This window comes from Aotus nancymaae, unplaced genomic scaffold (assembly GCF_030222135.1).
Source record: "Aotus nancymaae isolate 86718 unplaced genomic scaffold, 86718_ANA_hifiasm-v0.15.2.pri h1tg000009l, whole genome shotgun sequence".
In the NCBI taxonomy this organism is placed as follows: domain Eukaryota; kingdom Metazoa; phylum Chordata; class Mammalia; order Primates; family Aotidae; genus Aotus; species Aotus nancymaae.
This window is the reverse complement of record NW_026988420.1, coordinates 14,443,753-14,456,873: the sequence shown is the minus strand read 5'-3', so window position 1 is coordinate 14,456,873 and position 13,121 is coordinate 14,443,753. Positions and strand designations below refer to the sequence as shown.

Below are 13,121 nucleotides of genomic sequence, written 5' to 3'. Positions count from 1 at the left end.
GCCGGCCGCGCTGCCCCGACACCATTTCGTCTTGTAGATCTCTCCAGACGCCGGCGGACTCCACCTGGGCCTGGTTCTGTGTTCAAGGCTGCGCAGCCCTCTCTGTCATCGCGAGTGGGCGTGTGGACCTCCCATTTTCACTGGAATCTCCTAGGACTTCCTCTAGAGATGTCACAAGTTCCCAGGCGAGGGGGCGGAGAGTGCCCTCCTGGCGCGCCCCAATCAAAACCTGCACATTTTCTGTATGCTTCTAGGTCCGGTCTGCTCCTCCTTCTGCCCTGTCGGTCTTGTCTCTTGAGCCCTGTCATTTATAGATAGAAACCTATATTATCGGAAGTAATTTTTCTCTCACCTCCTAAAGTCAAAACAAGGCAGATGGTAGAAGTCTGAAGTCGCACCTCAGGTCAGAACTTGTCATTTCAACTAAAATCTCCCATTTCCCGACTCCTTAGTCATTGTTAGAGGTGCTGTCATTTCATCTGGCCTCTTTCCAACAGGTAGGCTGTTGCAAAATAAAGTAGCACTTTGCTTCTTTGCATCTTGCTTTTTCCTTTCAATTCCAAGTTCATATAATTTATCTAACATTCTTCCTATCCCGTCCCAGCCCTTTCACCACCTTATTATATCTGTTTAGACTTTTCCCATGTAGTTGCATGCTTCTGGAATGTGGTTCTAGAAGGAGAGATTTCCCAATATAATTATTTCAGTTAGAGTACTGTCTTTTTGTGGATTATTTTATTCTAACTATACTTCTGCACTTTTGATTTTTCACACATCTCTGATTGTTTAAAGGATAGCACATTGAAATAAAAAGGTAGTTCTTAATATTTATAATAAAGCCCTCTCTTGCCCAGATTCCTTATAATTCTGGAAATACTCTGCCCACTATATTTTTGTATAACACATACTAAATGTGATAATTATATAGTTACTAAATACATGTGTATTTACTTTTAATTCTTAGATCTCCCAAAGGTAGTACAGAACCTTAATATATAATCTTTAATTAATTATTTATTTATTTATTCTGAGACAGAGTCTCGCTCTGTCACCCAGGCTAGAGTGCAGTGGCACAGTCTCCGCTCACTGCAACCTCTGCCTTCCAGGTTCAAGTGATTCTCCTACCTCAGCCTCCCGAGTAGCTGGGATTACAGGCACTTGCCACTGTGCCTGGCTAATTTTTGTATTTTTAGTAGAAATGGGGTTTCACCATGTTGGTCAGGCTGGTCTTGAACTCCTGACCTCATGATCCACCAGTCTCAGCCTCCCAAAGTGCTGGGATTACAGGGATGAGCCACTGCAGCTGGCCTAAATTATTTCATATCCATCATCATTTATAGACGATGGAGTTTAAATCCTAGTTTTCCTCAGAAAATATTTCCATTTCACTTGCTCATTTTCTGAAGTAATATTTATTAAGCAACTATCAGGTGGCAGGCATTGTTAAAAGTGCTGAGAATGTAGTGAAGGAAAACCACTTCATAGTTCCTGGAACTCATGATCAACTGCAGCACTTCTTCCTGTCTCTGCTGTTAGACTCTTGAATTACTGCAATCTGCTCTTTAGAGCATTCCTTTTCTCTGGCATCTGTTTTTCTCTAGGAAAAGCTGGTCAGATATACTCATTTCACTATGTTTTATTTCTCTAAAGTTCAGCAACTTTCAGCTACTAATTGGATGAAATAGAGTAATGTCATCTCCAAATTTTCTGACTGCAGTAGAAGTTTTTTCTTAACCTGTCTTTCTGTAAACTTAAATTCTTCAATCACAGAGGAGCCTGATTTGAGAACCTGAATGAAATGAGAGAAAAGAGTTGTTGAGTTAGAAGAAGAGCATGTTTCAAACATGAATTGATCTTGACTTGAAAATAGAAACACATGGATTTGGTTATGTGAAAGATTATTATATTAAATAATCTAAGGAATATGATTTTTTAACAAAATTGTCTGTATACTTCATATCCAAGTGATATCTCTCTCAGGGTTGTCACTTATTTTGGTGATAATGTATTACTTAAAAAGACTTTGGAATTCCTCTTTTGGAATTTTCTATGGCATAGTTTTTGTAAATGTCATCATTGATGCCATATCTTTTGCTTTTAATTGTGAATTGACTTTTTAGAGACAAATGACTTCCAAGGTAGCTACTTTGAGAGGGATACCACTTATTTGGAAATTTATGTTTCTTAAAAGATCCCTGATGGCTGTGTTTATTGGTCTTCTGGCTGTACTTAAATTTGCCTTGACTTTCTAAGCAGTACCAATCATTAATAAAAATACAGATTCAAATACAGAACATCTTTGTACTTAATAAAGAGAAATGGGATAAGCTTAAAATGATTCCTTAATGATTCATAAAAACTCTGAATTTTTTTTTTTTTTTTAAGAGGGAGTCTTGCTCTGTTGCCCAGGCTGGAGTGCAATGGCCCGATCACTATAACCTCCGCCTCCCAGGTTCAAGCAATTCTCCTGTCTCAACCTCCCGAGTAACTGAGATTACAGGCGCATGCCAACATACCTGGCTAATTTTTGTATTTTTAGTAGAGATGGGGTTTTACTATGTTGGCCAGACTGGTCTTAAACTCCTGACCTCAAGTAACCTGCCTACCTCAGCCTCCCAAAGTGCTGGGTTTATAGGTGTGAGCCACCGTGCCCAGCCAAGAGAGTGTTTTTATCCCATTGTGCTCTGCAAAAGTCCTGAGACTCTAATTGTAGTAGATTAGGTCAGGTAGCAGTTCTTGACTCAGTTAATGTGGCCTTGAAATGTGGAGGGCACTGACTGCCTTAACCTAGGACCAATGTTTTATACCTGAAGCTAGAGATTGAGACAACTTTCTTGGAACTGTTTGGATCTCCAGAGGGAAGTCTGTCAGGAAAGGGAGAACAGATGCTACCTGTCCACTACAAAGTGTTTAGCACAGCATATTCATTCATTCTTTGTCAGTTATTTCATGAGCAGCTGCTCGATGCCAAACACTGCATGGTCTTTGCCATCAAGGAGGATGCTCTCCAGTTGAAACTACTGAAGGTATATGGAGTAGCCAGATGCAAATGATTTGTAAAGGTACTTTCCCAGAATTTGGGGCTTAACTTTTTGGTGGGTGGATCACGAGGTCAAGAGACCGAGACCATCCTGATCAACATGGTGAAACCCCGTCTCTACTAAAAATACAAAAAATTAGCTGGGCATGGTGGCGCTTGCCTGTAATCCCAGCTACTCAGGAGGCTGAGGCAGGAGAATTGCTTGAACCCAGGAGGCGGAGGTTGCAGTGAGCCGAGATCGCGCCATTGCACTCCAGCCTGGGTAACAAGAGCGAAACTCCGTCTCAAAAAAAAAAAAAAAAAAAAAAAAAAAAAGATGCTAATGAATTTTTAGTAATTATACAATGGGATCTCAGTTTTGCCTTGTTTAAGGGAGAGCATCTCTTAAATCAGCTGGTTTAGAATTGTGTTAGAATCTGAAAATTTTGCATTTCTCTTATGTGTTTGTCCCAAATAATTTTGTTTAACTGTGAATTCAAACTTTTGTTACTGTGCCCTAGTTTTATTTAACCCTTTCTGGAAGAGTCCCATAGAGTTCTAATATTCAGATCTGCTTGGCTGATAGTTATTGCCAGCAAAGTGGTATTATTGGCCACAAGTATTGGAAGTTATATGCATTGGTGCATGGGCTATTTCTTACATATTAGAATTATGTAATTCTGTATATTCTTACATATTAGAGTTATGTATATTCTCTGATATACATGTCTTCCTTAATCAAATTGGTACTAGGATCATATCAGGAGACAATGTCTTTCTTTCTCACTCTTGTCTATAGATGTTGTTTAAGCTAAAATAAAAATTTTCCATGAGAATAAAGTGCATATTAAAACCTTATTCACATATTTGCAATGTGATTGAAGTAGCTATCTTAATAAACATTTTAAGATCTTAAAGTTAGCAGTTTTTCAGTGTCAGGTATTTTAACATAGATGTGTGTTCTTTTTCATATTCCCTGTACTTTTCAGTACTTACATGACTAATGCACAAGTATAGCCACTTGTATTTAGTCTGTATTCAGCTGGCTTTTAGTAAATTGTTTTAATTCATTTGAATAGAATTGAAAACTACCAATTTACTAAAGTCTCTTGTGTTTATGTTTTTGTTTAAGAAATTTATGAAATCATCAAATTGGCTCCTTGGCTAAAAATTAAAGGAGTTAGTTAGTCTATTCCTACCTTAAAAGTGTTTTAAACATTCAATATAATTCAGAGTTGTTACAGTTTACTTGAAACTGCTTAATTAAAACTTAGTAATCTCACCCAGGCTGGAGTGCCGTGGTGCGATCTTGGTTCACTGCAGCCTCTGCCTCCCAGGTGCAAGTGATCTTCCCACCTCAGCTTCCCAAGTAGCTGGGACTACAGACTCATACCACCACACCGGCTAATTTTTCAATTTTTTGTAGAGGTGGTGTTTTACAATGTTGCCCAGTCTGGTCTCAAATTCCTGCACTCAAGCAGTCTGCCCACCTTGGCCTCTCAGAGTGCTGGGATTACAGGCATGAACCACTGTACCCTGGCTCACTTAATTAAAACTTATAGATACAAATGAATATTACTTATAAATGTTATCTTAGAAATAGGGAATTAAGTATTTAAGATTATCTATATTTCAAAGTACTTATAGTGTCCTTATTTTTGGGGGGCTGGGTTAGAACTGAACAAATTAATTCTGATTGTTGGATATGAAAATACAAAACTTGGCCGGGCATGGTGTCTCATGCCTGTAATCCCATCCCACTTTGGGAGGCTGAGGCGGGTGGATCACGAGGTCAGGAGTTCAAGACCAGCCTGATCAATATGGTGAAACCCCGTCTCTACTAAAAATACAAAAATTAACTGGGTGTGATGGTGCGTGCCTATAATCTCAGCTACTCGGGAGGCTGAGGCAGGAGAATCGCTTGAACCCGGGAGGTGGAGATTGCAGTGAACCGAGATCGCACCACTGTACTCCAACGTGGCAACAGAACAAGACAACGTCTCAAAAACAAAAAACGGCCGGGTGCGGTGGCTCACCGCACTTTAAGCGTAATCCCAGCACTTTGGGAGGCCAAGGCGGGCGGATCACGAGGTCAAGATCGAGACCATCCTGACCAACATAGTGAAACCCCATCTCTACTAAAATACAAAAATTAGCTGGGCATGGTGGCGCGCGCCTGTAGTCCTAGCTACTCAGGAGGCTGAGGCAAGAGAATGGCTTGAACCCAAGAGGTGGGGGTTGCAGTGAGCTGAGATTGCGCCACTGCACTCCAACCTGGCGCCTGGTGACAGAACAAGACTCTGTCTCAAATAGTAATAATAATAATAATAATACAAAAATTAGCCGGGCATGGTGGCGCGCACCTGTAGTCCCAGCTACTTGGTAAGCTGAGGCAGGAGAATCACTTGAACCTGGGAGGTGGAGGTTGCAGTGAGCTGAGATGAGGCCACTGCACTCCGGCTTGGGCAACAGAGTGAGACTCCTTCTTAAAAAAAAAAGAATAAAAAGAAAATACAAAACTTTACATAGTGTCTGCATTTTTTGTTTAGGAACAGATGTTGTCATTGTAAAGAATGGAAGAAGAATATGTGGAACAGGAGGTTGTTTAGCCAGCGCACCTTTACATCAAAACAAAAGCTATTTTGAATTCAAAATCCAGTCCACAGGTTGGTATAATAGTACTTTACTATTAAAAGTCCTAATTCTAAATATTGAGTGATTTGTAACATATAAAAAAGATTCAGAAGGTAATATGAAAGCCTCAAACTCTTAGAAGATCTGGGTCTTCCACCCGTTATTGTGTGATCCCTGGTAAATTAGTTAATTTAGTTAAATTAGGTTCAGTTTTCTCATCTATAAAATGGATATTACAGGAGCTGCTCTTTCTGCCTCACAGGAATTCTATGTATGAAAGTGTTTTAAGACAAGACATGCTGGATAAATGTAAGGCACTAGCATTTTTAATGGGATCCAGATGTACCCTCTTGTTTGGTTAAGCATATAAAGTCAAACATATAAGCAGCATATACTCTTGCTATTTATTTTAGGATTAAAGTCAATCTTTTGATTCTGAGTTTTTCTCTTAGTTATTAAGATACCTTGATTCAGTGTTTTGAAGCAATCATCAAATTCAGAATTCAGATAGAAGTCTACAATCTATATTTCTCTTTTTATAATTTATGGAGTTTCTTGAATTGTAAAGCAATTCTATGTGATTATAATAGTTTAGTTAACTGTGACAGTATTGTATATGGGGAAACTTTTTAAATAAAAGCTTTATTATAAAGGGCATGGTGGCTCACACCTGTAATCCCAGCACTTTGGGAGACCGAGGTAGGCAGACCACCTGAGGTCAGGAGTTTGAGACCAGCCTGGCCAACATGGCGAAACCCTGTCTCTACTAAAAATACAAAAATTATCCAGGCGTGGTAGTGTAGTCCCGGTTACTTGGGAGGCTGAGGCAGGAGAATTGCTTGGACGCAGGAAGTGCAGGCTGTAATGAGCTGAGATTGTGCCATTGCACTCCATCCTGGGCAACAGGCTGAGACTCCGTCTTAAAAAAAAAGCAGCCAGTGCTGCTCACATCTGTAATTGCAACACTTTGGGAGGCTGAGGCTGTGGATCACGAGGTCAGGAGTTTGAAACCAGCCTGGCTAACATACTGAAACCCATCTCTACTAAAAATACAAAAAATTAGCTGGGTGTAGTGACTGGCACCTGTAATCCCAGCTACTTGGGAGGCTGAGGCAGGAGAATTGTTTGAAACTGGGAGGCGGAGGTTGCAGTGAGCCGAGATCTCACCACTGCACTCCAGCGGGGGCGACAGTGCAAGACTCCACCTCAAAAAAAAAAAAAGGCTTTATTGTAAAGAAACTTATAGTGAAGTACTGTATGAGTAATATGGGCAGAGAATAGGAAAATAAGAGTGGAGTAAATGATGCTATTACTTGACTAGCCTTGAATGATATGAAATTTCCCCCTAGGGCTTATTTTCTAAATTAGTTTTACTTATTTATTTATTTATGGATGGGGTCTTGCTCTGTCACCCAGGCTGGAGTGCAGTGGCATGATTATAGCTCACTGCAGTCTCGCGCTTCTAGGCTGGAGTAGCTCCCCAGTAGCTGAGACTACAGGTTCAAGTCACCGTGCCTAGCTCTAAATTAGTTTTAAATAATGATTTTCAGTGGGGCATGGTGGCTTACACCTATAATCCTAGCACTTTGGGAGGCCGAAGCAGGAGGATTGCTCAAGACCAGGAGTTTGAGACCAGCCTGGGCAACATAGCACAACCCCATCTCTACAAAGAAAAAAAAATTACCTGGGTGTGGTGGTTCAAGATACTGGGTAAGAAAATGATTTTCCCTCTTACTGTTAATTTCTCCTCTCCATGATATTGATTATGGCGTATATTGATTGTCACTCATTGTAGATGTAAAAACTGAAGACAGTATATTCCCACTTTTCAGAGGGAGAGCTTGAAACTGAACTCCAGACCATTTAAATTCAATGTGTAGCTTTTAAAAAATCTTTTTGAGAGAATAATGATGATGATAATAGCTAGCATTTTCTGAATACTTACTGTGTGCTTTACTTATCCATGTTTTGGAGTACTTAAACTGTTCCAAGTGCTTTACTTGGATTATTTTGTATCTTTTCATAATCTTGTGAGGTGAGTACTGTTAGAATCCTCAGTTCACAGATAAGGGAACAAAGAGAGGTAATTTGCCCAAGATGATATAGCAAAGTCAAGATTTAATCCTCATTTGCTCAATTCCAGGGCCCACGCTCTTATTTCCTAGGCTGTACTACATCCGTGGAGAACATAGTATAGTTTGAAAACTACTTTTATTTTATTTTATTTACTGAGACAGCGTCTGGCTCTGTTGCTCAGGCTGGAGTGCAGTGGAATGATCATGGATCACTGCAGCCTTGACCTCCTGGGCTCAAACAGTCCTCCCACCTCAGCCTCCTGAGTAGCTGGGATTACAGGCACATGCCCCCATGCCCAGCTAATTTTTGTATTTTTGTGGAGACAGGGTTTGGGCATGTTGCCCAGGCTGGGGCAAAGTAGTTTTAAAAGAAGATTTTTTTTAAAAGAGTAATAGAAAACAATTTAGTGATAATATAGCACTTCCTTTAAAAAGTGTATACTCCCTTTTAAAATAACCCTGTTTACGGTTGTAGTCTTCAGATTTTGAGGGCATTTAAACTATTATATTTTTAGGAATCTGGGGTATTGGTGTTGCAACTCAGAAGGTTAACTTGAATCAGATTCCTCTCGGCCGAGATGTGCACAGTCTGGTGATGAGAAATGATGGAGCCCTGTACCACAACAACGAAGAGAAAAATAGGCTGCCGGCAAACAGTCTTCCACAGGAGGGAGATGTGGTGGTGAGTTCCCTCGTGGAGTTGCTTTCCACTGTAAATGACTAAACTTGAACCGCTTTTAGTATCTACAGCTTTGCCTGGGAGTTTGTGGTTTGAATTCCAAAGCAATGGGATTGGATCTAATGAGATGGTGCATTTTTCCAGAGAGGACTTGTAGATGCTGCTGCCCTACTCAACTGCCGTGTCCTTTTTAGAGCTGCCACTGGCCAGGAAAATCAGTGTGAACCCTTATTTCTACTCTGGGGAATTAATGACAGGCTGGCTGCTGACCGTACATTCCTGTTTCTCTCACATTAGAGAAACCTTGGCCCACAATTCTTAAAAGTTTGCTGAAGCTCATATTAGAAAATACTAGGCATATTTGAGGAGTTTTTTAGGGAAAATGTTCACCTTCCTTCCTTCTTTCCTTCCCTTTTCTTCCCTTCCTTCCCCTCCTCCCTCTCTCCCTCCCTTCCTCTTTCTTTTTTCCTTTTCTGAGATAGTGTATCACTTTGTCACGTAGGCTGTGGTGCAGTGGCATGATCTTGGCTCACTGCAACCTCTGCCTCCTGGGTTCAAGCTATTCTCCTGCCTCAACCTTACCAGTAGCTAGGATTACAGACACACACCACCATGCTCGGCTGATTTTTTTGTACTTTTAGTAGAGACAGGGTTTGGCCATGTTGGCCAGGCTGGTCTCGAACTCCTGACCTCAAGTGATCCACCTGCCTCGGCCTCCCAAAGTGAACCACTGCACACAGCCACACATTTATTTCTTCATTTGTTGTGAAATTCTGTTAGAGAATTACAGCATTTTATCAGAAATGTTCATCTTCATTAAACTTAACCTAATTAAACTCTTTAGAGAATAGAACTCAAAATCCTAAAACTTGATAGTAGAAAAGTTTTTCTTAGACAGCAGAGGATAGTGAAAGTTACACGTTATTAAAACTTTTCTCTTTTTACTCCTACCTGGCTCTATTTAACTCTTTACCAAAGCTAGCACGTTGAAAATGTAATCCAAAGATTTCTTTCTGTCTTTTCCAGATACTTCCTCCCACACTCTATTATCCAAAACTCCTCTATCTACTGAGGTCAGGCTATTATTGATTAAGAATAGAGTCCTAGAGTCTCCTTGAGCCAAGGTGCCCTTGTACACCGAAACTTGGCTTCTCAATTCTGATATGAAGTTGAGAAGAATCCATGAATAATGAAAGAAAGTTTCTAAAAAGATGATACAGACATGAGAAGTATCCATGAATAATGAAAGAAAGTTTCTAAAAAGATGATACAGACAAGAGAAATCCAAGTTAATTAATTTTGAAAAGGTACAGTATTTTAGAAAGAATGAAGAAAGGTGTGGAAATTGACATTTTTGATTATGACCTGATCTTTCTTCTCTTTTCTGCAATTTCAAAAATATGAACAACAGTAAGTTTTTAATTGTTGGAAGTTTTTTTTCCTGAATTGGCTAAAGAAAAAAAGATGAAAGGTGTAAGCCATTAAAAAAATCTGCTTTTCCCCATTCTTTTTGAATAGTTGGTTCTGGATTTGTAGATCATTGCCAGATGCCCCATAATATGGAACATCCTTATTCAAATGGTGATTTCTTAAAAGAGAATCTTGAAGTCAAGTTGATGCTGTCAACCTGTTTACCTTAAAAGATGAAATTCAAATATAAGAAAGGATAATCAGTAACAAATGTTTTTCTTTGTTGTTAAACTGAAACCTGCCTTCCTATCTCATTTCATTTGTAGTGATGTCTAATAGCACAATATGACAGACTGAAGAATGCCACTTTTTGTCTGTCAGTGTTGCTAAATAAGACTTCGAGTTTTCACGCTGATTCTCCTAAAAGGAGAACTAAAACTATGAAATACATGCAGTGCCAAGAAAAGAAAAACATTACCCTGTCATTTTAACTTTATCTTCCTAGTTCAAGTACTGGAGAACAAATGTTGCCAAATTGTTAACAGTGGCATGGAATAAAGAAAATGGATTATAAGAGAGGAAAAACATTCTTATGTGTTTAGAATGTAAGTCATGTACCATTCTCTGAGGAGAAATCAAGAAAAATAAGCTCTTAACATCTAACCAAATGATTATATGATTACACTCATATGATAATCACCTAGTGCAGCACAGCCTGCTACAGACCTAGGAAGACATACATGAAACAGTTTATGCTTACTTTCTCCTTAGACATATAGTTCTGAAAAGTACAAATTTCATTCTAAAATGCATGTATATGTATCAGTCTAATTTTAGAGAAGTCTTAGAAACATTCTATGTAATAATGACAATAATGAACACTTCTAAGCATTTATTATGGGCACAGTTCTAAGTATCTGGCAAGGATTAAATTGTTTAATGCTTATAATGGCCCTTTGAAATAGGTATTATTATTTTTATTGTTTTTTTTAAGATGTTGTTTCGCTCATGTTGCCCAGGCTGGAGTGCATTGGTGCAGTCTTGGCTCACTGCAACCTCCACTTCCCGGGTTCAAGTGATTCTCCTGCCTCAGCCTCCCAAGTAGCTATGATTACAGGAACCTGCCACCACTCCTGGCTAATTTTTTTGTGTTTTCAGTAGTGACGGGGTATCACCATTTTCGCCAGGCTGGTCTGGAACTCCTGACCTCAGGTGATCCACGCACCTTGGCATCCCAAAGTGCTGGGATTACGATGTGAGCCACGACGCCTGGCTGGTAGTAGTAGTATTATTACCATTTTACAGATTAAGAGAAGTTAAGTAATATCTTATATGAGTTAATTACAAGACTATATAGCTCAGCTAGGCATTATGGCTTATGCCTATAATCCTAGCACTTTGAGAGGCCAAGGCAGAAAGATCCCTTGAGCTCAGGATTTTGAGACTAGCCTGGGAAACATAGTGAGACCCATCTCTACAAACAAACAAACAAATAAATAAAATTTAAAAAGAAAATTAGTCGAGCACAGTGGCATGCTCCTGTAGTCCCAGCTACTTGTAAGGCTGAGGTGGAGAACAGCTTCAGCCCAGGAAATAAAGGCGGCAGTGAGCCATGATCCAGCCTGGGCCACAGAGCAAGACCTTGTCTCAAAAAACAAAACAAAACAAACAACCAAAAACCAAAACAAGATCATAGCTAAACCAGTCTCATATCAAAATCTGTTCACTAATCTGCACACAATTATTAATAGACATAGAACAGATAGGATATTTTGCTATTATATTGGCAGAGTCAAACCCAGTTTCTTCATCATAGGATAGATTAGGTTAGAAAAGACTTGAACTGGCTAGTCATGGTGGCACACGCCTGTAATCCCAGCACTTTGGAAGGCTGAGGTGGGTAGATCACAGTGAGCCAAGATCTTGCCACTGCACTTCAGCCTGGGTGACAGAGTGAGACCTAGTCTCAAAAAAAAAAAAAAAAAAGGAAAGAAAATACTTGAACTAACCATACTGGGGTGGGACTTCTCACATCCTTCCTCACCTCTTTGGTGCTGGGATTTTGTTACTGCAGGCTTAAGTTTAAAACTTGCTTAAGGCCAGGCACGGTGGCTCATGCCTGTAATCCCAGCACTTTGAGAGGCCGAGGTGGAAAGATTATTTGAGGTTAGGAGTTGAAGACCAGCCTGGCCAACATGGAGAAACCCCATCTCTACTAAAAATACAAAAATTAGCCAGGCATGGTGCTGGGCACCTGTAATCCAGCTACTTGGGAGGCTGAGGCAGGCAGGAGAATCTCTTGAGCCTGGGAGGTGGAGGTTGCAGTGAGCCCAGATGGTGCCAATGCACTCCAGCCTGGTGGACAGAACAAGACTCTGGGAAGGAGGGAAGGAGGGAAGGAGAGAGGGAAGGAAGGAAGGAAGGGAGGGAGGGAAGGAAGGAAGGAAGGTAGGGAGGAAGGAAGGAAAGGAAGGGAGGGAGGGAGGGAGGGAAAGAAAAAACAAAAACTTCCTTGTTTGCAATCGGCCACTGGAGGATGAAGGTGCCTGGATTACAACCTCAGATGAGTTTTTGTTTTTTTAAATGAAAACAGACTTTTTCATTAGAAAAGTGAATCCCAGCCATCAGTTAGCTTTATTTTAGTTTGTCTAAAGACACAAACTAAAGTGAAACAAAGGCAATCTATGTACTATTTATCTTTCTCAATATTACTTAATTATTAATAATTGTTTAAGCTAACCCTGGCTTTGCTAAGAACTGAGAATCTTTGATGGCCCTTACCATATTAGCTTCTCTGAGCCTTTGCTGTCTTGCCTGTAAAGAGAGAGAATTAGGGCCGGGCGCAGTGGCTCACTCCTGTAATCCCAGCACTTTGGGAGGCTGAGGCGGGTGGATCATGAGGTCAAGAGATTGAGACCATCCTGGTCAACATGATGAAACCCCGTCTCTACTAAAAATACAAGAAATTAGCTGGGCATGGTGGCGCGTGCCTGTAATCCCAGCTACTCAGGAGGCTGAGGCAGGAGAATTGCCTGAACCCAGGAGGCGGAGGTTGCGGTGAGCCGAGATCATGCCATTGCACTCCAGCCTGGGTAACAAGAGTGAAACTCCATCTCAAAAAAAAAAAAAAAGAGAGAGAGAGAATTAAGACTAAGATGATCTATAAAATCTTTTTTACCTCTAAAAAGCTTTTAACTTGGTAGAATTTATCCACAGTCTGAAATCCTGAAATCCTTGAAGTGGTTTGCTTCTTGGTCTATGATGACTTCTCTATTGAAAGATCTCTGCTGTTTTTCAAGGAAAA

General features: G+C 40.2%; 1 protein-coding gene across 2 annotated transcripts in view; it reads left to right on the top strand.

Moving 5' to 3' along the window:
* Window positions 1–13,121, top strand: part of SPRYD7 (SPRY domain containing 7) — a 109,764-nt gene that overhangs the window by 280 nt on the left and 96,363 nt on the right. For both annotated transcript variants that reach the window (XR_001109619.3, XM_012466245.3), the window contains exons 2-3: window positions 5,569–5,685; window positions 8,244–8,410. Coding sequence is in view for 1 of the 2 variants with exons in the window: in XM_012466245.3 (XP_012321668.1) it covers window positions 5,569–5,685; window positions 8,244–8,410 (284 nt within the window). In the remaining variant the exon portion in view is untranslated. The remainder of the gene's footprint in view (window positions 1–5,568; window positions 5,686–8,243; window positions 8,411–13,121) is intronic.